Source organism: Lissotriton vulgaris, chromosome 8 (genome assembly GCF_964263255.1).
Source record: "Lissotriton vulgaris chromosome 8, aLisVul1.2, whole genome shotgun sequence".
Classification (NCBI taxonomy): domain Eukaryota; kingdom Metazoa; phylum Chordata; class Amphibia; order Caudata; family Salamandridae; genus Lissotriton; species Lissotriton vulgaris.
In genome coordinates this window covers 848,138,576-848,163,969 of record NC_141696.1, presented here as the reverse complement: position 1 = coordinate 848,163,969, position 25,394 = coordinate 848,138,576, and the positions used below count along the sequence as shown (strand labels likewise).

Genomic DNA, 25,394 nt, shown 5'->3' with positions numbered 1-25,394 from the left:
CCAATGGGCAAGTCTTCATGGGCCGCGGCATTGCTACGGGGCTCACGCGGGGGTTCAAGCCACTCAGCCTAACAGCGGGGATCTCAAAGCTTTGCATACTGCTCCGGTGCTGAGGTGGGGGCTCAAGCCACTCACACTAACAGGGGGGACCACAAGCTTCGCTTATTGCATGCGCAGGCCTTGCAAGCACGCTGTCACGCAATGCAGTCTCAGCATACACAGATTTACAACAGGCAGCCTTTGCATTTACCACTGCCAAAATTGCTACGGCCCTCAAGCGGGGATTAAGGCCAATCAACGTACCAGCGAACATTACAAAGCTTTCACAAAATAACACACATGCGCAGGCCTTGCAAGCACGCTGTGACTCACTGCAGTGTCAGCGTACACACATTTACAACACCCACACAACTTCGGACAGAACGCTCCTAGGGATTCTATAAGCAACTTACTACACAGCACCCACAAGATGCAAACTTTACCCCTAAGGAGGCACATATCATGAACGCTCTTCCTAACAGGGCATGCACAAGTGCACGGCCTACTTTGCACACATTCTATTACTGCCCCGGACAACGTTGGGACGGGCTGCTAGTACATCATAAAATTACGGACCCCGTGATCAAGAGTTAATGGCTATCCTAAGGAAAGGACGTGATGGTATGACTGCCATAGAGATTGTGATGCCCCATTCATTTTAAACGGGTGTCAATTCTATTCATTACAGCCGAAGACGGCTGTAATGCCAGAAACCGGTCCCCGGGAGCTTGTTTCCTTCCCAGTGTAAGAATTGGCTTTTGTAGTTTGGTTTGCCCTGTTCCCATCATGCACTGGGACAGGAGCAGACTAATTTGCATACAGCCAGGTTCTGAAACTGGGATGGTGCAGTGAGCTAAAAAACGGTGTTGGATCTAGCCCTGATCTCTTGACTGGGTGAGAGATTTCTGCTTAATTCAGAGACTCTGTCCCTCACCACCCCTTGTTGTAAATATTTTTGTCCACCCTAAGCGTGGAAGGGTATTCTCAGATGTGAGACCCTTGCTCATTGCACCATCAGGATTCAAGCAAACCGGGCCGAAGACGGCTGTAATGCCAGAAACCGGTCCCCGGGAGCTTGTTTCCTTCCCAGTGTAAGAATTGGCTTTTGTAGTTTGGTTTGCCCTGTTCCCATCATGCACTGGGACAGGAGCAGACTAATTTGCATACAGCCAGGTTCTGAAACTGGGATGGTGCAGTGAGCTAAAAAACGGTGTTGGATCTAGCCCTGATCTCTTGACTGGGTGAGAGATTTCTGCTTAATTCAGAGACTCTGTCCCTCACCACCCCTTGTTGTAAATATTTTTGTCCACCCTAAGCGTGGAAGGGTATTCTCAGATGTGAGACCCTTGCTCATTGCACCATCAGGATTCAAGCAAACCGGGCCGAAGACGGCTGTAATGCCAGAAACCGGTCCCCGGGAGCTTGTTTCCTTCCCAGTGTAAGAATTGGCTTTTGTAGTTTGGTTTGCCCTGTTCCCATCATGCACTGGGACAGGAGCAGACTAATTTGCATACAGCCAGGTTCTGAAACTGGGATGGTGCAGTGAGCTAAAAAACGGTGTTGGATCTAGCCCTGATCTCTTGACTGGGTGAGAGATTTCTGCTTAATTCAGAGACTCTGTCCCTCACCACCCCTTGTTGTAAATATTTTTGTCCACCCTAAGCGTGGAAGGGTATTCTCAGATGTGAGACCCTTGCTCATTGCACCATCAGGATTCAAGCAAACCGGGCCGAAGACGGCTGTAATGCCAGAAACCGGTCCCCGGGAGCTTGTTTCCTTCCCAGTGTAAGAATTGGCTTTTGTAGTTTGGTTTGCCCTGTTCCCATCATGCACTGGGACAGGAGCAGACTAATTTGCATACAGCCAGGTTCTGAAACTGGGATGGTGCAGTGAGCTAAAAAACGGTGTTGGATCTAGCCCTGATCTCTTGACTGGGTGAGAGATTTCTGCTTAATTCAGAGACTCTGTCCCTCACCACCCCTTGTTGTAAATATTTTTGTCCACCCTAAGCGTGGAAGGGTATTCTCAGATGTGAGACCCTTGCTCATTGCACCATCAGGATTCAAGCAAACCGGGCCGAAGACGGCTGTAATGCCAGAAACCGGTCCCCGGGAGCTTGTTTCCTTCCCAGTGTAAGAATTGGCTTTTGTAGTTTGGTTTGCCCTGTTCCCATCATGCACTGGGACAGGAGCAGACTAATTTGCATACAGCCAGGTTCTGAAACTGGGATGGTGCAGTGAGCTAAAAAACGGTGTTGGATCTAGCCCTGATCTCTTGACTGGGTGAGAGATTTCTGCTTAATTCAGAGACTCTGTCCCTCACCACCCCTTGTTGTAAATATTTTTGTCCACCCTAAGCGTGGAAGGGTATTCTCAGATGTGAGACCCTTGCTCATTGCACCATCAGGATTCAAGCAAACCGGGCCAAAGACGGCTGTAATGCCAGAAACCGGTCCCCGGGAGCTTGTTTCCTTCCCAGTGTAAGAATTGGCTTTTGTAGTTTGGTTTGCCCTGTTCCCATCATGCACTGGGACAGGAGCAGACTAATTTGCATACAGCCAGGTTCTGAAACTGGGATGGTGCAGTGAGCTAAAAAACGGTGTTGGATCTAGCCCTGATCTCTTGACTGGGTGAGAGATTTCTGCTTAATTCAGAGACTCTGTCCCTCACCACCCCTTGTTGTAAATATTTTTGTCCACCCTAAGCGTGGAAGGGTATTCTCAGATGTGAGACCCTTGCTCATTGCACCATCAGGATTCAAGCAAACCGGGCCGAAGACGGCTGTAATGCCAGAAACCGGTCCCCGGGAGCTTGTTTCCTTCCCAGTGTAAGAATTGGCTTTTGTAGTTTGGTTTGCCCTGTTCCCATCATGCACTGGGACAGGAGCAGACTAATTTGCATACAGCCAGGTTCTGAAACTGGGATGGTGCAGTGAGCTAAAAAACGGTGTTGGATCTAGCCCTGATCTCTTGACTGGGTGAGAGATTTCTGCTTAATTCAGAGACTCTGTCCCTCACCACCCCTTGTTGTAAATATTTTTGTCCACCCTAAGCGTGGAAGGGTATTCTCAGATGTGAGACCCTTGCTCATTGCACCATCAGGATTCAAGCAAACCGGGCCGAAGACGGCTGTAATGCCAGAAACCGGTCCCCGGGAGCTTGTTTCCTTCCCAGTGTAAGAATTGGCTTTTGTAGTTTGGTTTGCCCTGTTCCCATCATGCACTGGGACAGGAGCAGACTAATTTGCATACAGCCAGGTTCTGAAACTGGGATGGTGCAGTGAGCTAAAAAACGGTGTTGGATCTAGCCCTGATCTCTTGACTGGGTGAGAGATTTCTGCTTAATTCAGAGACTCTGTCCCTCACCACCCCTTGTTGTAAATATTTTTGTCCACCCTAAGCGTGGAAGGGTATTCTCAGATGTGAGACCCTTGCTCATTGCACCATCAGGATTCAAGCAAACCGGGCCGAAGACGGCTGTAATGCCAGAAACCGGTCCCCGGGAGCTTGTTTCCTTCCCAGTGTAAGAATTGGCTTTTGTAGTTTGGTTTGCCCTGTTCCCATCATGCACTGGGACAGGAGCAGACTAATTTGCATACAGCCAGGTTCTGAAACTGGGATGGTGCAGTGAGCTAAAAAACGGTGTTGGATCTAGCCCTGATCTCTTGACTGGGTGAGAGATTTCTGCTTAATTCAGAGACTCTGTCCCTCACCACCCCTTGTTGTAAATATTTTTGTCCACCCTAAGCGTGGAAGGGTATTCTCAGATGTGAGACCCTTGCTCATTGCACCATCAGGATTCAAGCAAACCGGGCCGAAGACGGCTGTAATGCCAGAAACCGGTCCCCGGGAGCTTGTTTCCTTCCCAGTGTAAGAATTGGCTTTTGTAGTTTGGTTTGCCCTGTTCCCATCATGCACTGGGACAGGAGCAGACTAATTTGCATACAGCCAGGTTCTGAAACTGGGATGGTGCAGTGAGCTAAAAAACGGTGTTGGATCTAGCCCTGATCTCTTGACTGGGTGAGAGATTTCTGCTTAATTCAGAGACTCTGTCCCTCACCACCCCTTGTTGTAAATATTTTTGTCCACCCTAAGCGTGGAAGGGTATTCTCAGATGTGAGACCCTTGCTCATTGCACCATCAGGATTCAAGCAAACCGGGCCGAAGACGGCTGTAATGCCAGAAACCGGTCCCCGGGAGCTTGTTTCCTTCCCAGTGTAAGAATTGGCTTTTGTAGTTTGGTTTGCCCTGTTCCCATCATGCACTGGGACAGGAGCAGACTAATTTGCATACAGCCAGGTTCTGAAACTGGGATGGTGCAGTGAGCTAAAAAACGGTGTTGGATCTAGCCCTGATCTCTTGACTGGGTGAGAGATTTCTGCTTAATTCAGAGACTCTGTCCCTCACCACCCCTTGTTGTAAATATTTTTGTCCACCCTAAGCGTGGAAGGGTATTCTCAGATGTGAGACCCTTGCTCATTGCACCATCAGGATTCAAGCAAACCGGGCCGAAGACGGCTGTAATGCCAGAAACCGGTCCCCGGGAGCTTGTTTCCTTCCCAGTGTAAGAATTGGCTTTTGTAGTTTGGTTTGCCCTGTTCCCATCATGCACTGGGACAGGAGCAGACTAATTTGCATACAGCCAGGTTCTGAAACTGGGATGGTGCAGTGAGCTAAAAAACGGTGTTGGATCTAGCCCTGATCTCTTGACTGGGTGAGAGATTTCTGCTTAATTCAGAGACTCTGTCCCTCACCACCCCTTGTTGTAAATATTTTTGTCCACCCTAAGCGTGGAAGGGTATTCTCAGATGTGAGACCCTTGCTCATTGCACCATCAGGATTCAAGCAAACCGGGCCGAAGACGGCTGTAATGCCAGAAACCGGTCCCCGGGAGCTTGTTTCCTTCCCAGTGTAAGAATTGGCTTTTGTAGTTTGGTTTGCCCTGTTCCCATCATGCACTGGGACAGGAGCAGACTAATTTGCATACAGCCAGGTTCTGAAACTGGGATGGTGCAGTGAGCTAAAAAACGGTGTTGGATCTAGCCCTGATCTCTTGACTGGGTGAGAGATTTCTGCTTAATTCAGAGACTCTGTCCCTCACCACCCCTTGTTGTAAATATTTTTGTCCACCCTAAGCGTGGAAGGGTATTCTCAGATGTGAGACCCTTGCTCATTGCACCATCAGGATTCAAGCAAACCGGGCCGAAGACGGCTGTAATGCCAGAAACCGGTCCCCGGGAGCTTGTTTTCTTCCCAGTGTAAGAATTGGCTTTTGTAGTTTGGTTTGCCCTGTTCCCATCATGCACTGGGACAGGAGCAGACTAATTTGCATACAGCCAGGTTCTGAAACTGGGATGGTGCAGTGAGCTAAAAAACGGTGTTGGATCTAGCCCTGATCTCTTGACTGGGTGAGAGATTTCTGCTTAATTCAGAGACTCTGTCCCTCACCACCCCTTGTTGTAAATATTTTTGTCCACCCTAAGCGTGGAAGGGTATTCTCAGATGTGAGACCCTTGCTCATTGCACCATCAGGATTCAAGCAAACCGGGCCGAAGACGGCTGTAATGCCAGAAACCGGTCCCCGGGAGCTTGTTTCCTTCCCAGTGTAAGAATTGGCTTTTGTAGTTTGGTTTGCCCTGTTCCCATCATGCACTGGGACAGGAGCAGACTAATTTGCATACAGCCAGGTTCTGAAACTGGGATGGTGCAGTGAGCTAAAAAACGGTGTTGGATCTAGCCCTGATCTCTTGACTGGGTGAGAGATTTCTGCTTAATTCAGAGACTCTGTCCCTCACCACCCCTTGTTGTAAATATTTTTGTCCACCCTAAGCGTGGAAGGGTATTCTCAGATGTGAGACCCTTGCTCATTGCACCATCAGGATTCAAGCAAACCGGGCCGAAGACGGCTGTAATGCCAGAAACCGGTCCCCGGGAGCTTGTTTCCTTCCCAGTGTAAGAATTGGCTTTTGTAGTTTGGTTTGCCCTGTTCCCATCATGCACTGGGACAGGAGCAGACTAATTTGCATACAGCCAGGTTCTGAAACTGGGATGGTGCAGTGAGCTAAAAAACGGTGTTGGATCTAGCCCTGATCTCTTGACTGGGTGAGAGATTTCTGCTTAATTCAGAGACTCTGTCCCTCACCACCCCTTGTTGTAAATATTTTTGTCCACCCTAAGCGTGGAAGGGTATTCTCAGATGTGAGACCCTTGCTCATTGCACCATCAGGATTCAAGCAAACCGGGCCGAAGACGGCTGTAATGCCAGAAACCGGTCCCCGGGAGCTTGTTTCCTTCCCAGTGTAAGAATTGGCTTTTGTAGTTTGGTTTGCCCTGTTCCCATCATGCACTGGGACAGGAGCAGACTAATTTGCATACAGCCAGGTTCTGAAACTGGGATGGTGCAGTGAGCTAAAAAACGGTGTTGGATCTAGCCCTGATCTCTTGACTGGGTGAGAGATTTCTGCTTAATTCAGAGACTCTGTCCCTCACCACCCCTTGTTGTAAATAATTCTATGGTTTTGTTCTTGGCCCCTTAGCTAGTGCCCAACACTATTTCATGCCTATTTTCACACTGGAAATGCAAGGAAATCGCCTAAGCCGTGTATTAAGGTTGGTTGGCCTCGCCGACGGTCAACTGTGAGTGCGCGTGAATATTTAGGAGCCAATGTTAACATAGTTCAGTTAGATGCTCGCTAACCCACCTCGCAAGAATTGTCTCACCTGAGCCGTGCCTCCAGCAGCTGTAAAATGCTCACAGCAAGTCACCTCACACGAAGACATATGCCAAACCCTCCGTTCTTGCAGCCGGTGATCTCGGAGAGGCAGGCAGGTGATAATATATGCACACCTTGGGGAGGAAGTGACGCTCTAGGGGAGGGTTGAACCAGTGCTAGGTGTGTATTATGTGGCGCTGGCCCACATCAAAGTCGATTTTGGCAGCCATATTGGGCGGATATGTTCGTCAGGAACAATGTGTAAAATGGGGGGAGGTGCCATCTATGAGAGGCTCAGAGTGTGATGTGCATCCAGGTAAGGAAGTCTCTCCCAAGGGGCATATTAAACCAGGGGGAGGTATATTGTATGTAGTGCTGTGCTGCACTGTATCAAAATTTGATGGCTATAATGGGAGGATACGCTCGTTAGAAAATCGTGTCTAATGGGGCGCCATCTTTGAGAGGCTAAAAGTGTAGTATGGGAATTGATTTGGCTGGTATGTGGTATTAGAAGTGAAGTCTGAGTAAGTTTATAGATAGAAAATGGGGGGACTCCCCTCGATGGTTACACCTAATAACCTCAACCCTGGATACTAATTCTGTGGTTCCATGGAGGCGTTCCTATCTCAGGTTAACATAACCCTAGCCCCTCATGCAGTGGGTCTCAACCAATTATCCCACTAGCATTACTCCGTGCAATCTTGTACACTTCTTAGCGTGCTGGTGAATTACCGTGTTGTTGGAGAATTGTCTAGGGACAGTGGGTGGGTGTTGATCTAACACATCTGAGCAAACTTATTTGTGGCAACTACAGTGCTATTAGGTAGCACATGGTAGTCATTCGGATACATGCAGTTGGCAGTGCCATGTGGTGGTGTTCAAGTTAGAAATTCAAGGGATGTTTCATTTGTCAGTTCTACCCAGGGTATTCTTATCATTGAAAACTGATTAGTTGCCCTTTAGACGAAAGACCCAGCGTTTTTCTTGTCTGAAGAGTGTACTGTTTGTCCAACTGGGATTTGCCTCAATGACGGTCCATCTCAGACTGTCAGGGGTGTGGTTCATCTCCAAAAAATGACTCAGTAGTTTTGTATGTGTCTTCCAGCAATGTATAGTACTCCTGTGTTTCCTTATTCTACGTTTGATGGGTCGTGTAGTCATCCCTACATATTTCTTGTTGCAGGGACACATGATTAAATATATGCAGTTTTTAGTGATTGGTATGTCTCTTTTGTTGTCAGGGTCTCGCCAGACCCAGGTCAATGTGTTTGGAAACTGATGTAAAAGGACATACCGAGCAGCTACCGCACGGGTGGTGACCATCAACCGGGGGGTACTGCCTATAAAGTTGTTTGTCCTGTTGTTGTTGTTTTTGGGCATGTATGGACCAGGAGATCTTTGAAATTCTGGGTTTGTTTGAATGCAAAGAGAGGGGTTGACCCTGGAGTGAAAGAGCCTGTTTCCAGAATTCTCCAATGTTTTTTAATCACTTTTTGGATTTTATTTGAATTGGGGATCGATGTGGACACACACGTTATGGTTTCTGTCTTGGGTCTGTCCCTAACTTCTAAAAGTGCCTCTCTGTTGTTTTTCTTGGCCCGTTTGTGAGCCTGACGTATGATCCTGTGGGGGTAATGGCGTTCGTATAGGTTATCTGGCAAGATTCTTGATTGTTTCTCAAATTCATTTAAGGTGTCGCAGTTCCTGCGAAGGAGCAGAAATTGTCCTACATGGAAATCTTTTTTCACCCCTTCAACACTAGAGCACTCTCTCTTTCCGCACGTTCCACTGGAGCAACCTCCCTACCACCTTTCTCATTTGTGTCCTTTGCAGTAAGAAGTCCCTCAGGTCTTTAGGGCGATGGCTTTCACATATGAGAAGACTATTCCTATCTCTCAGTTTTCTGTAGTTGGTTGTGTGAAGAACTTCCTCACGTAGGGAGATTTTGAGGTCTAGATAGCGAATACTTTCTTGAGATCTGGTCACTGAGAATTTAAGGAATGGGTCAAGGGTATTGATCCATTCACAGAACTCCTTGCAAAGGTTAATCATCTCCTTTCCAAAATAGGAGGATGTCGTCGATGTAGCAACGCCAAATCACAATGTTGGTCCTATATGGGTTGTTATCCCCTAGGATAAATTTGGCTTCAAAATTGGCCATGTAGAGGCAAGCCAGACTATGAGCGAAGGTGCTTCCCATGCTGGTGCCTTGAATCTGATGGTAAAGCTGGTTGTGAAAGGCAAATAAGTTCTCTTTTAAAGCAAGGGAAGCTCACTTGCAGATGAAAGAGATGGGGGTGTCATGGGGCCAGGGATCAATGTTATGTAGAATTGATTCCAATACTTTCGGAGTGGCGACTTGGGGGATGTTCGTATAGAGTGACTCTACATCAAGGGTGACTAAGAGGCTGACGGTTGCAGTTTAATTAAATTGTTCCATCAAGTTGAGGCCTCTATCGTGTCTCGAGGGAAGTTGGAGTTTCTGTGACTAGAGGTCATAGAAAGAAGTAACAGAACTTGCTTAACGGTTCTAGGAGGGCATCGATCCCTGAGACAATGGTGCTCCCAGGGGGGTATTGGCCCCCTTGTAGATCTTAGGTAAGGGATAGTAGTAGGGGAACTGGGGTCATCATTGTTGAGGAATGCAGCTTCCTGTGGGGAGATCAATCCTTTTGTTTCTGCCTCGTGAACAAGGCTCTTGATCTTGGACATCAATCGTGGTGTCGGGTCCTCGTTAATGGGTCGGTAGTATCTGGTGTCATTCAGTTGGTGGCGACACTTCGCTTCGTATGTGTCCACATCCTGGCTCACAATGGCGCCACCCTTGTCCACTGGTTTTAGAATGATGCTTGTGTCATCGGTGATAAATGATTTCCTTTCTTCATTGGATATATTGCTAAACGTTTGTTTGGCTGGGATGGCTGTGATTTCCTTCAAGACAGCTTGTTCAAAGGTGAGCACCTCGTTGGGTGTCGTGGCGGCTGTAAGTTTGAATTTGGATTTCTTCTTCAGGCCCGTCCCGGTGTTTGGGGTCTCTGATTTATCTCACTTTCCGAAAGAATTGGTGTAGCTCTTGATGGAGTCTGAACATATCCTCAGGCGGTGTCGAAATGAAACCCAGGCCCTTCTCCAAGAGCTCGGATTCCCCCTAAGACAATGTTCTTGAGAAAAAGATTCACCACTTCTTTGTCCTGATGTCATGCTCCTTAACGTCATTGGTTCCTGGTCCTGCCAGTGGACACTCTTCAGCCCTCCTCTTCTTCTTCTTCCTCTTCCTTTGCCCCTCCCTCTGTTGAAAAAAGGGGGGTTCAGGATTGGTTAAATAGAGGTGCCTGTGGTGGGATTCCTTGTGGTATATTCCACATAGGTTGTTATCGCATCCATTGTCCTGGGTACACCTGTGGGTGAAGTGGGTGAGTCTGAAAATTCTGGTACAAAGGTGGCCGATGTTGTCTCTGTGTCCTTCTGGAATTGGATGTGTAATTCCTGCCCTCATAGCTGGAATCGCTGCTGGTTGACCCCGATCTTCTTGAGCGGTTGCTACTCCCCTCATCCGAACCCGTCTCATTATTCTCGAAGACGTAGTCTTCCTTGGTGTATGGTAGATTTTCTCTTGGTTGAAACGTTTCACGCCATTTTGGAGTTTGTGATCTGCTGTTTAGTGAGGAACTCTTTGTGTTCTTTAATTTCCTCATTTATTACTGCCAAACGTGATTTGAATGCTGTGATGGAGATGCCAGCTTTTAAGCCATTCAGCTAATGTGATCTGAATCAAAAGTTCATCAGAAATGAAATGTAGCATCCACATCAGTGAACCTTCCTCTGGAATCACAGGGTAGCTTGCATGTTGAAGGAGGACCAGATGTGTCTATTGCATTATAGTTTCTTTCTATGGTGGGACAGCTGCAATAAGTGCAGAGTAGGTATAATCAATGCATCTAGGAAGCAAATGGAAGTTAGTAAAAGTATAGAAAGCCCCTGCCACTCTTTGCTTTATCTCTAGTGACTGCGGAATGGCATTACACTGATACAATCTGCTAGTGATGCATCTCAGCTTGTCTGTGAGATGTCTATATTTTCAAACATAACCCTGTGGAAAGGTCCGTTGACCATGAAATGGAATCCATTTAGTATTTTGAAATGGGTAGGAATAGCATGGGAAGGTCCTGCTCCCAGCTCGCAACCACGTCATGTACCACTTCAGAGCAGAAGGATTGTCAGTCAATGACTGCTTCCCTGGAAAATGTTTGTCCTTTGCCTGTACATCCTGTTTCTCATCCTCAAACAATAGTTATTCAAAAGATTGAGCAAAGCTGCAAAGACATTCACTGACAAAGGGAACACCAAAAGAGTAGTACGGTGCTTCAGTTAATTTCTTATGTGATCAGCTTGCGTGAGATTGGTTGGTGTTATAATAAATATCAACTTCAGTTGGATGGTAGAGTCCTGAGTCATCATTTGCAGATGCATTTTACATATTGGGAGCCTTGTTGTGATAGATTTATAAAGGAATTTGTAATTTAACAATATTGGTACATTTTGATAAATTACATTATACATTCATAAAAAGTTAATAAAGTCACAAGAAATCCTTGAATCTTACTATTTTTCTGTTAGTGTTATTTGGTTCCTCATTGTTTTCTGTATTGCAGAACCATTGCATAGCCATGTGAGGTGCTAGACTTACTTGTAGGCTTGACTAAAGTACATTTGATTCAAATAATCAAGTGAGAAAATGGACACTTGTAACTACGGTACAATGGGTTAGTTAGATCACCCTCATAAACGCTATGTTGATCCTGGTTGCGGTTTATATCGTTTCTCCGCCACACATATGCGTTGTGGCATTATCATCGGGTTCTCTAAATTTGTGCTGTATGCCAGCCTCAAGCCTGAGGCAACATCTGGTACAGCGTAGTAGTGTCCAGAAATATATAGACACCCCCAAAAAAGGGTTATATTTTTAAAAAACAAGCCTTCACCCGGTTAAAACTTTAATTGACATTGGATGAGGTTTGTTATTAAAACCAAAGGGTATATTTGCAGATCAAGTTACTAGATCTCACTATATCACTTTAAACAAAGTAACCAAAGTCAACATGTTTCTGCCCCGTATCGCCCAGCCGGGCCTAAGGGGCATTCGTCAGGACAAACAATACAGAATTAAAATGCTTTACTCACACAATTTGTGAAGTGCTCAGTGGTTTTTGTATTACCACTCGGTTTCTAAATGGGTGAGGTATACCTGTAATGAAAGAAACATACAGAGAGCTTGGGGGTACATGTTCAGCACTATTAGTGAATCTCGATTTGAGACAAAAGAGGGGGCATACTTTATGCGCAAAGAATTCACAGATGTAGTCCATAAGGAGACTATTGTGTTTTTCTATGTTAGGAGGTAGTGTCAATAAAAACATTGTGGGTAGATGACAACTAATTCTGTAATCTGGTACGATATCACGGTTTTTGTTAATGGCCATACCTTCTAAAGTCGACTCACTCACTACAACTCATAGTCGCATGTGAATAATGGACTCAGTTCGATGTTAAATTCGGTGTGTGGGCTTTTATACATTCTAATGTCAGCTCGATGTTAAATTCGGCGTTAAGGCTTTTATTAATCACCAATTTTATTGTTGGCTCACTCACTATAACTCATAGTCACTTGTGTTTATATGAATAGTGTGAATGATTACCTTAATGAGGTTACCGCCGTATATCTTCAGGGGAAAAGGACGTAATGGTCCCAGGCTGAAAGAAGAAACACGCAAGCGTTTACATTACCGTGTTAGTGGCTTAAGACGCTGTTTGTTTGGTGCTGCCGCCATTCTCACCCGCGTGTAGAGGCTGCTCCGCGTCTAGTGCTGGCTCTGCCCCTGGACGCGGAGGTCTCGTATCCTGCTTTCTTTTACTATGATTGAGATAGAAAGGGGACTAGAAGCACTTTCCTTAGGTGTTTTGTTCGAAAAGACATATCTTCCTCTATTAGGGGATATCGGTTCAGAAATTCACATCTACTCATATGTCGATGTTAAAGGGCGATTATGTAACATCATTTGGCAGAGTGGCTAGTGTTTTTCAAAAATGGGTAATGGTCTGGAAATTCAAAAGAGATCAATTCTCAATCACCCGGCATTGCCCATATTTATGCGGGACTATTGTAGGACTCATAGATCAGTATCTATGCATTATAAACCAGTCTCATAGTGTCTATATCATAGACACTAAAAATGGACTACTCAGGGTCCTCATACTACTGGTTATTGTGGAGAAGGAGGTGTCTCAACCCATTATAACCCTGTATCTAGACAGGGATGTCAGTGTAGTCTATAGTACATGTGATATTGACTACATGGCGAGGAAAGGGTCTTTGTTTGGTGTTTTTTGTCTTTCTGATTTATGCAAATTGATGCCATGGTATGTTGTCATTAAGTCCATCTAGATGGGTTTTTAGCCGATCTACCCATCTTTGTTCTTTTTCGAACAGTATCCTCTCTGCATTTGAGGTTTTATCATGGAGCATTTCGATCACTGTCCATCTTAGTTCTTCCGCTTTGTGACAATGTTCAGTGAAATGAGTACACAGTTTTGTTGTATACTTCTTTAGCTTGATGTTACTTTTGTGCTCCCCAATCCTTGTTTTTACTTTCCTACAAGTCGTGCCAATATATTTCTTTCCACAAGGGCACAGTATCATGTAAATTACATGCGTAGAATTGCAATTAGTGTGATGTCTTTGTGTCCAGAGCAGTGAGTCCGTAAGTTGTAAGGATTTTGTCATAGTTATTAATTTGCACACCAGGCAAGTGCCACATGGGTAGTGGCCAATAACTGGGGCCATTTCAATGTTTTTCACTTGTGTTGTCTTTCGACCTTTTGCAGGTCGTGTGTGCACAAGTATGTCTTTTAGATTTCGCATTCTTTTGTTAGCGAATCTAGGCTTGGGCCAGTTGAATTTACCTGTTGTTAAAATTCGCATTTAATGATAAGCAAATTGTACTACTTGAGCAATACTGTAGACACTCCAAAATGCAGTTTGTGACTAAGGCCCATAGCCCTAATGTTCCTTGGGGAGTAATGGGACAATTACTCTCAATACCAAACTTTAAAAATCCAATTACTAGAACTAAAAGAAACATAAGTTAAGCCAGAAGGTGTCCAAGAGTATTTTAGGATATAGATATTCTTGACCACCTAAAGATAACCCACACAAAGGAGAACTTCAGTCTTTATGATAATGAGAATAATGAAAACCAAATTATTCCTTTCTGCACAACTACTAACCCTAACACTAGCTGGTTGATGAACATCACTTTTAAAGAATGTCTGCCACCTGTTACCCAGATATACACAATTCACAGGTAGCGCTAAACCTCTAACATACAACTAATGTCTACACAGAAGAAGATTTAGAACTACTATCCACACATAACAAGTATGTGCTTTGAAGAGGCAATGGTTGAAACACTCCTTAAAAAATATATCTTACACCTCAAAGTAAAATTGTTGTTACCATTTCAATCAAGGATGACAGCTTTCCTCGTCACTGAGTATCGTCCTGCACATCATAACTCACTTAATTTTAAGTTTCTTTCCATCAGACAACAGGAAATTCTTTATAGACTTATGCAAGTCAAACGATAACTTTTCTCTTGTATTTTGTTTTATTCTATAAGGTGGCCCTGGAGCACTAGCCAAGCAATGTCTTTTGGAAAATCCAAATTCTACAGCAATCCTCTATGATTTACCTAAAGTTGTACAAACTGCAAAGAAGCATTTCATATCTCCAGATGAACATCGAATTCAGTTCCTTGCAGGTACGTTTATTTTTCATCTGTGGTGAAGTAGATCAAAATATAATTGCAGCATTATCCCAAAATCAAAAGTACCTAGATGGCAACCAGCAAATGAACAGAACAAGACACCAGCCAATAGATAGAATTATGTTGTGATTGCACATGTAGTCAACATGATATGATTTACCTATGATTCAATAGATCAATGTTAGAAGAAGCCCTTCTTGAAATTATGATGAGATATAAACTTGGGGATTTGGCCAGGGTCTGAGCTATTTCAACAAGAGAATGACAAACCATTCCAAAGCTCTGATCAGGCCATAGGACAGTAATGGTTTAGTGCACAGTATTCCACCCATCAGGGTGGAGGAGTATATTACCTCTGCCACCCTGACTGACTACTACCATCTTCCAAATTTAGAGATGACTGCCAGCCCAGTGGTCATTTCTGCTGTCACAGCGGTTCCTTTCAATGTACAAAAAGATTGGTTGGTGGCCACTGTCAGTTCTGACAGCACCTCACCAAACATTTCCAAATTTTAGTTTTTCATAAACAAACTCCAGAAGCGGTGGTAAGTTTCTGAAAAAAACCGAATGATACCCTCACTCTGGGGCCTGATTCACAAAGGGCCTCCGCACTCATGGCGGAGGCCCCGCATTTGTGGGGGAGTCTCCACAATTGGGGTAGGAATCTCATCAATGAGAATTCTCATTGCAGAGATACCACCTCAATTGCAGAGATTTCCCCACAACTGAGGTGCCTCTGCCACGAGTTCAAATGACTTTTGTGAATATGGCCCTGGCAGTTTTCTTCCAAGGTATAAGGTGATTATTGTTATTTTTCTATCCCTCGCTGCCAAAATGTTCCTGGTAGTGACAGAGAAAAAATTGCACTGATCATCCTAACTAGAGCAGGTAAGGTAGTAACTTTCCTAAGATGGCCCCTACTCGGTAGTGGAATTGCAGGACTGTTCAGTTGATACAGCCAATGGGGGTTCTATTGATGGAAAACAAAGACCAACATGTTGTGTAGTATCTATAAAAAATATACGGGATCTGCGCGTTTAGACAACGTACACTGTAGGATTGGTGTCACACAAACTCTGATCAGCCCCACCGGGCATGCTGGGCTTCTTGTACCAACTAGCTCACTGTGCAACTAGAATCTCCTCCTACCATGGAGAGAATAGTTCTTGGCAACCATTGAACATGACAACCCTTATCAAGTTTTAAAGTTTATTTATTTTTATTTGCTTTGGTACTCAACTGAGGACCACAAATATTTTAAGCATAACATTAAATTTTTACACCATTTAAAATTTCTCATGTTAATACAAAGTTAAAAATGATTTTAAAAATTTGTAAAATTTATGACAGACAAATTCATTTCTAGGAATTTGCATACAATGATCAGTTCCTTTGCTAAATTAATTTTACATTTGACGTATATAGCTTGTAAAAACTTTTTCCTTGCCGTCACCACTTTTGGATTTGGGCATACAAACATTAAATGCTCTAGATCCTGCTCTCCACCATTACACAAGTTACATATCGGGCTTTCCTTTGAGTGCCATTTAGATGTTATGGTTTTGACTGGTAATATGCCAAACCGGAGCAGAACGATCGCTCTTCTAACGCCATGATTAAGATTAAAAGCGATATATTGCTGAGATTTCTGGAATGTTATTAATTCAGTACATTTCTTATAAACATTTAGTTTAGAGCAATGCGAGGAGTCTATATCAAAGCTAAATCTTGAAGTAAAATGTTTTAAAAAGAGCTTCAACTGGGCTGGTGTCCTGGCTAGCAGCAAATCGGTGTTAATCTCTGCTAGCTTAAAAGCTATTGACATGTTCTTAGAAAATACATGTTTAGACGAGTCTCAGTCAAAGGTCTCAGTTTTGAGCAGAGATCTAAGAGTTCCTTCCTCCGCATGTAGGAGATTGTACGCCCACCTGATAATATTAGCGATGCCTCGAGAATGAGAGCTGGCAAGTGAAAAGTAGGTCTAAGAAGCTCCATTGATTTATAGGAATATATTCTAGGGCATATGATAAAACTGGTGGTATCTTGACACTGTACACTTTAAGCAGGGAAGAGAAATGCCTGTGTCCCGAGGCTGCGTATAATCTTAAGAGAGCTCCCGCATGTACGTCAGATTTCCTGATCAGATTCACAATCTGTGGCTGATTTTGTAGAGTATTGGAGAAAATTCTGCCTAAATAGGTATATTCCTTCACCTCTTCCACCTTTTCTCCCCCAAGGGTCCAGCAATATTTCGGGCTCTTTTTCCTCCCCGAAAACAAGACTATTTCTGTTTTGGTGATGTTAGGAATTAAATAGTTTTCCTCCGTATATTTATGCAGTGCCTGAAGATTGTTTTGTAGACAGAATGGGGTTAGTTCTAATATGATAATATCATCTGCATATAAAGGTGTATTCATATTATGGGAGGCTATCTTTGGTGGAAAATTATGTACTTGCTGGAAGTGTTGAGGCATGTCACTAAGATAGAGTGAAAATAATAAGGGGGCGAGGAGACATCCTTGCTTGAGGCCGTTAGGGGTTGGGATAGGACTAGTTAGGCCCTTTTCCCTCCCCATTTGGACCTGGCACCAGGTGTCTGTGTGCAGAGAGATTAATGTTCATAATAGTTGATTTGGAATACCCATTTTACTGAGTTTTTTCCAAAGTGTTCCTCTGTCCACTCTGTCGAACGCGGTCGAAAAATAGATAAAAGCTGCATAGACGATCTGAGATTTAATTGTCACATATTTGTCTAGGATGGGTTGCTGCACCGCAATGTTGTCCGTGACTGAATGCTTTGGCCTAAAGCCTGCCTGGTATAGAGGAATCAGTCCAGATGAAAAGGCCCAGTTTTTAAGTTGGTCCAAACCTCTGCCATAAAGATCTCTCCTGTGGCATCCAGAAGAGCTATTTGTCTATAGTTACCAGGCTGGAGTCTTGATCCCTTTTTGTGAGTAGGAATGAAGATGCTCCCCTTCCAGGACTTCGGGATTTCCCCAGTGCTAAAGATGTAGTTAAAAAGGGGGGAAACCATCTTGCTCCATCCTTTGGGGTCGGACTAGAGGACTTTGATTGGAATTTGGTCAGGGCCTGTAGCTCCTGTTGATCTCGCTTTTCTAATGTGCGTCTCGATTGAAAAGGGGGTAGATGTTCTACTGTTTAGAGATTTAGTATTTGAGTTGCTTGAAAACGTATGAGCCATTTCCGAGATGGTATTTAATTTATAGAGATTGGCGAGATAAATTTTCCATTCTTTTGGGGGGACCGGGATAGCTAGTAGTGCTTTTTTTGTGCCTGTTTCTTTGGAGATTATAGACCAATAGACACGTTGATTGTAGTGCTTTGATGCTATCTGCAGATCCACCCAGTTTTTGTCTTGGGCTATTCTCTTGTGTTTTTGTTTTTCCCTCCTGAGTTGGTTCTTTAGTTTATTAATTTCTATCTGTCTAGACGATAGTCCTTCTAGGCATTGTGCTCTTATCAGTTTATTTAAAAGCTTTGTGCTGGCGGTTAACTTTGAATTTTTGTTTTGGATTTTTGAAGGTCTCGATTGCTTCAACTTTTCCTGTAATTTTTGCGTTAATTTATTAATGATCATTTCAAAGTTGGTTATTAGATTGGTAGAGTGTGTTATTTGAAGAAGCTGGTTAGTATCTATTAAGGTAGTTATCTTATTGAGTGTCATTGAGTTCCAATGTATCCGCCTTTGCTTATGGTTTACCATAACTGTACTGTACTTGTACATGATGTGGCTAGTTGGACATAGATATATTTTCCATTCTATGCGTAATGACAGAATGAAATTAATTTGAAGTTGTGAGACAAGCCCAAACAAATCAGGGCTACATATCATATAATCCAGTAGTGAGAAGCTGTTATTTCCCTTTCTCGTGTTTATTTATTTATTTTTAATATTTATAAAGCGCAGCATATACCCTAGGGCGTCTTGGCGCCGTGTTTGAGGCGGGAATGTCACCTTCCACATTCCCATTTAGCAGGATTCCATTTAACATTGGAAGTGTTGCTAGTAACATTTTTCCTCTTTTATCAGCCGTGGTCCCTTCTTTGTACCAATTGGCCCATTTTATTATTTCTTCATTGGATAGTTTTCCATTAAGGTCGCCCATAATAAGAAATGATGGATAATCTTGACTTTCGATGATTTGTTCGATGTCTTCCAAAATTTATATTAGCAGACCATCCATTTTTGTTCTAGGGGGAATATATAAATTAAATATTAATAGGTTTTTTAAGGGACCAAAAGGGTTTATCCCGCAGTTGATTTTGATACATTGATAATGACGTGATTTTGTTGGGACTGTTTCTTGGGCCCAATTATACTCTTCGCTTAGTAGGATCGCTATCCCGCCCTTTGCATGACCTCGCTCAACCCGCAGAGCGGGGATGTCATATGTAATATATCTTTATTGATAAAAGTTTTGTGTAGTCCATGTTTCTTGTAGGGCCACTATAGCGGGTGAATTTTTTACTAATTCTTCCATTTTTTCTTTCGTTTTTTCCGCTATATTCCAGGAGGATATCACTAGACCTGTGCTAAACAGAGGATTTGGTGTCCTTAGTTTGTTTATTATTATTCAGGGTCTCAGCGATCCAATTCCATGATTGATCCCTTGTAGTTACTTCCTTGTTAAGGGTGTTTTTACTCCAGATTTCCCTTTCACCATTCTTTATGGAGATAAATATATTTTCTGCAGAGTGGCCTAAGGAATGGGTCTTTTTGTTTATAGGTTGATACTTTTTTTGAGATCCTTCAAGTGGATACATCATATTGTCAACTTAATTTTTTTGTACTGGGATCAAGTCGTAGCCACATTTGTGGAGAGTCTCACTTTCCTTTAAGATGATTCCTGGTAAGACTGGAGACCAGAATCCTATAATTACAGTTTTTGTTTTGGCTTTATCTGGGAACATAACAAGGTTAATTTCATTTCGCATTAAGGATTGTAGCGGCTGAATCTGTTGTAAGAGATTAATGATTCAACCTCGATTGAGTGGAGCTTCATCAGTAGGGAATAGCTCTATAATTTGTAGATAGTTGGATCTTATCTCCTCAAGTTGTAATCCTTTTCTCTGTGATTCTGAAAGTCCTTTAGAGGTCCCTCTTGATGTTGAATTTACCGGACCATATGTAAATTGAATAGCCTTTGGATTTAGTGTAGACTGTTTATAGAGATTTTTATTTCCGGGTTTTTCCGGTGACTTCTGATGTTTTATCCTCGTTGTAAGGGACAGTTCTGGCGTTCCTTCATGTTCTGAAATGGCAGGTAAAGGAGTCGTGTTCTGAAATTTAATTTTATTAGCCTTCTTCCTTTTAAATCTTCTTATTGCCTTTCTCTTTTTTAGCTTTCTTTGCCGTTGTTTCTTTTTTGTGTTTTCCAAGTTCTGTGCATCCTCGCTGTTTAGATCGGTATTGACGTTTATTTCAGGGTAAATTGCAGGACTGATAGTATTAGATTTAGTTTTGTTTTTTGTAAAAATTGGGTAATAAGCCACAGGGTGGTGGTGTGGTTCGGGATAATTTCCCTCTTTGAATAAGTTTCTAAGGGAATATGTGATGGTATCTCCCTGCTTACCCACAATTCCCCCGGATGATTTCCTTCCGGTTTGTGTTGCAGTTTCTTTCTTCAGGGGAAATAGCTCGTTGTTGGTTTTGATTGTTAAGTTATCACCAATTTCCCTTTTACATTTGTCACAGATTCCTGTTAATTTTGTTGACCTGAATTGCTCTTTCTTCTTTTTTTCCTCGACTAGAGATTTTAAAATTCCTATTTGTACGTCAAGTGTTTGGTCAGAGTTCTCTAGTATGTTACCTAAATGGTTAAGAACTGATTCCAGAATATTTTGTAGGGTAAGCAGTGACATGGATACTGGGGTTTGGGTATTGATCAAACCAGTAGTACTGAAGATGGAGAGATCTGGTGAATTATCAAGGAGACCCTCTATATCCGGAACATTTTGTGGAGTGCTCTTCAGAATGTTATCGGTCTCCGTTTGTGATCCCATTTGTCGAACTCCGACCTTTTTGTTAGTATCTAGGCAAAAGGAATAGCACTCGGAGGACTGTTGTATCTTAAATAGATCCGATGTTTGTAGTCCAGTTGTCATTAGATCCAAAAATGAGTCCTCCTGATTAGTTGGAATACTTTTTTGCTCTGCTTCAGAACTAGTGTGAGTTTGACCTTGAGTTAGGTATATTCCACCTTTTCCATCCTCAGAAATATCTGCTATTTCTATATTTGTCTGATCTTTTGCTTTTAGCTCCTGTTCATCTGTAATTAGTTTAGACAAATACTTTCTAATTCCAGGGGTTACTGTTGTCTTTCCAATTCTTACGGCCTTGTTGGTGCTTTTCCTAATTGCCTCATCTGTTCCCATTCTGCTCATGAAGATGGTTCTAGATTTGAGTTTCTTGTAAGCCATTACGCTATAATAGGTCTTTTGGAGTTGGCAAGTTGTTACTTAGGGATCTTAACAGGGCAAAATCTTTATAGTCTATCCCCTTCTGTTGCCTTCTGTTGACTCGCAAGAGGGGGGCAGCTCCGGTCTGTTTACAGTTGGTGTAAATGGGAGGTTTTGGTTTCGGGGGCCGTGCCCGGTGCGCCGCTCATGCAACACCGGCACTGGCGCCCAATTCCGGTTCCATAGGTCCGTTTCTTGTATATTTATATAATTTTGTAAAACAGTTTGGTGCTCCTCACCGCTACGTCCTCTCCTCTGCTTTGTTCACACGGCGTCTGACTGGACGCCAAACGTGGGTAGGATTCCAACGATACTGTCTCAGCGGTCCTCGTTGCAGCTCTGTAGTCGGGGAGTGATTACTGGTTCCGGCAGCTCTGACTTTTACAGCTCCAGCTGGTTGTACAGAGGAAGTCAGTGAATCCTTGAGACACTCCTCTGCTCCGGTGCCACTGAACCTACTGCCCCGGCGCTGGTTCCTGTCTGGCACGGGCACACTCCCGCCGGTGGAAAGGGGGGTCATCAGCGGCGTTGATCGTACAGTGCTTCAAGTCAGCGCTCACGCCCGACCGCGCACGCCCCACCGGGGAGGGGGGGTCTGCAGCGTTGTTCTTACAGCGCTTCAGTCAGCGCTCACGCCCGACCACTCACACCCATAGCCTCCTCTCCTCGAGCCGGAGCACACAATGTCTGGCGTCTGGCATCTTGCAAGACGTGGATTGTAGATTGCTGCAAAATCTCACCAAACTTCCTCAATCTCTGCAGTCCCTCAGTCAGTGCAGTCTCTTTCGAAGTCCCTATGAGACACAGGTCTCAATGCTCTTTACGCTCAAGGCTTAACACGCTCGCCAGGCGGTCTCCAAACAGCAGTTTCTCTCCATGGAACAGTGCACTTCTTGCTTCCCCGACGACACGGAGCTCTCCCTTTCCCAACGCGCCGCAGGCGCCACTGACAGCCGGCAGGCCGCTGTCGGTCCGTCTGCTGCCAGCCTCCGCCAGCCGCTGCCGTCCACTGCCCACAGCCCCCTGCCTACAGCAGTCCACGGATGGAGACTTCCAGCCTCGGGGCAGTAATGGAGCAGTGGTTTGGCCGGATCCACCTAAGGCCACCGATGCCCTGCCAACCCGAGTGCACTGGCTCGCAGAGCACCACAACCACAGAGCCGAAAGTCCCACCCCGGCAGAACAGCAGAACGGCGTTTTTTCTGCAGCAGTGTGTCTCCCTCGGAGCAGAGCAAAGCAGCAGCCTGCTCCAGCTCCAGCTCCAGCTCCGGCGAATGGCGTTTTCGGCAGCGTCTCCCTAAGCTCTCTAGCACACTCTAGCGTCCTATTCTGGCAGATGCAGAAGTGGGACCACTGAAGCCAGTACAACCCTTATCCCTCAGGACTGTGGAAACAAGATGCTACTTTTCGCTCAGTCACTCATGCTCGCTTAGTCTGTCTCATAAAAATACGCAGAATAAATAGCGTGGGCGTTTTCAATAAGAATTTATTGATTAGTTGTCATTCTGGTGTATAATAGATGAGCTGCAACAACCGTTAAGCAGTATAAGATATAAATGATTAGCAGTACGATAAAGGTAAATGGATGGTATAGCTCTACCATTTTCCTAAAGTCATGAATACATATGAATATATAAAACACATGATAAAAGATGCGTACTCCTACGATGCCTCCCTAACTAGATGTACCTAAGTATAGCTAGCATGTATGTTGGTGTTAAGCCAAGAATCCCTCTAGGATTCAGTCAACCCCATTACCTGAAGTGAAAGACTTTGCAACCCCGTCCGGGTCTCGAACTGGACACCCCACGTGGGATGTAAGACCACTGCGAGCTGGAGTGTCTGCAAGCAGGAACCTCAGGGTGTCTCTGGTCAGTGTGTCGGCTGGGAATTCTTGGTCTCCTCTGTCTTATATTAGCAAGATGTATTGTTTAAATACCCATAGGTCTCCCCAGGGGTCCTACCTTGCTGTATTACTCTGTCGACCTAAGGATGACGTTGGGCATGAACTTTGTAAATAGATTTTATACAGGAGATGGCAGTCCTGCTGTGCTTCTAAGAACCATCATGCATACTGTATGAGATCTTGAACTTAAGGAAAACCCGCGTTCTGACTGCAGTGTAATATCTAGGTAAAAGGTCAGTCCCTGTAAACCGTGACAAGTGTAATGTAGGGAGAGAATATAGGTGGCGGGTAATGAGATTACCTGGCCCTATGTTATGGTACCTATATGGAATATAACACCCACTCCGCTTTCGAATGGACGATATAGTAAAATTCTAAACGTATTACTAGGCTGACTAGATACTGGTACGCAGTCAGTAAAAACATTAGTTCCTTTGTACTCCTAAAAACAATGTTTAAAACGTTAAAATAAATTCTACAAAAATTCTAAAAAGAGGGAAAAAATGGAAATTGACACTTAAGCTATAGATCTAATATGTCTGTAGGTATAGTTTGAACTACTACAAGCATTTGAAAGCCATGAATGCTTAAAAAGAATTTCAATTTTGATATGAAGTTCACATTTTTCGTTTGCTTTGCAAAAAGTCAAATTTGTTCCCAGCGCACGACGGGCCAAATGAGTCAAATGTTTGTGTCTTGGCTGGTAGACGCACCATTTTTGTTGCTTGCTTCTGCAGCTGGCGGCCCCTGTAACACCTTGCCTATTATGTCAATTGTGCACAGATGATTGTTACATCTCATCCCATTGCATATTCCCTGTACCTTTAAATCCTACATGTTATTCTTTAAGTGTTCTTAGAACACCACTATGTTCTTGGCTTCTGGTCAGTTGCACTGTTCCTGGATCCAAGAGACTGATGTACATGTTGCTGTGCTGCTCATTAAATCAGCTTATTCCTGAACCAGTTCCTGTGGATTATTTAACAAAATTGGCGACGAGGGTGACCTTGGACTGATTGATGGCTGCAGCACAGAGGTGGAGTTTATTATGAATTTTATTTAAATGCTGGAAAACTTTATATCAAGATCTACATCCTTTAAATTCCTTTAAAAGACTTGTCAGAGTATTTTCATCAAGGAAGAAGAAAATCGGCATTTTATAACTCCTACCAACATAAGGATATCGAATTTTGAATGTTTTTTAAGGTAATTGCTAGTGTTTACCTTTGAATTGTCTGACTCTGGCTGGTGGATCGTAGGCACTGCATGAGACACACGAGAGCCAACCAGCTGTTTTTCCACAAGACGAAGTGGAGCGCGGGACGAGGTTGCGCAATATCAAGACGAGGACAAAGCGAACGTTTCTCCTCTTTTCATTCGACTCGCCGTGGACAATAACAACCGCGCAAAGCCGGCGAGGGTAACAGAAACGTTAGGACGTATGCGCGTGATGACGTAATCACGCAACGTCCAGCGTGGCGGCCATCTTAGATTTGGATTTGTGTTACTATAGTAACAAATCACAGCGGATTGCGTTTTTGGGTCGGTGTCTTTAGAAAACATTGCATACTTTTGGAAAGCGTGGTGGTGCCATATTTAAGAAGAAACAAGGATTTTACAAGAAACAAGGATTTTACTGAAGTAGGAATTCCAAAGACTTTAGATATATTTTCTTTTCATAGAAGGAAAAGTTAAAACTGAGGATAACAAGTTTACAGAGTTATTTGTTTTTATACAACATACAGTTACAAGTGTTAGCGCAAAGAACTCTAAGAATTCTTTATAACATATTATAGGATATTGTTTTAAGTTTCTCTATAATTAGCTTGGATTTTTTTTTTCTTTAGTTTGTTTTGTTTAAAAAAAAAAATGCAGTTTGACCCACCTGAAACGTTTTTACAAAATAAGGGTGATCCACCAATTCCTTGGACTCATTGGAAAGAAGAGATTTTTAACTACATGAAGGCCATAGATGGCGAACGCATGGGTGCGGAGAGGAAGAAAAGTATTCTATTACACTGCCTGGGTTCAGAGGGACAAATGACTTTTAGAGCTTTACCTCCTGTTCCACCTGAGTTGGGTGAAGGAGAAGATACTAATGTATATAAAGAAGCTCTTCTTAGAATTGAGAAGCGTTTTAAACCAGTTTCTAACATTGCTCTTAATAGATACAAATTCTACACTCGTGCACAACAAGAATCAGAATCTTTTGATGATTTTATGTCTGCTTTGAGATCTTTGTCTATTCATTGTAATTTTGGTGCTATGTGTGATGAGATGTTGAGAGATCAGATTATAGTTCATGTAAAAAATAAGAAAATGCAAGAAAGGTTATGGGAATTAGGTGATCCTAAATTATCAGAGGCAATTGCTATTGCTAAGTCTCTAGAACAGTCGGAAAAATGGATGCTCACTGTTCAAAAACATGTTGTGAAT

General features: G+C 43.6%; 1 protein-coding gene across 1 annotated transcript in view; it reads left to right on the top strand.

The window, feature by feature from the left end:
* The window catches only part of LOC147698093 (acetylserotonin O-methyltransferase-like), a 607,642-nt gene that overhangs the window by 406,288 nt on the left and 175,960 nt on the right, over window positions 1-25,394 (top strand). The window contains exon 6 of the mRNA XM_086934770.1: window positions 14,426-14,566. Coding sequence (XP_086790896.1) covers window positions 14,426-14,566 — 141 coding nt within the window. The remainder of the gene's footprint in view (window positions 1-14,425; window positions 14,567-25,394) is intronic.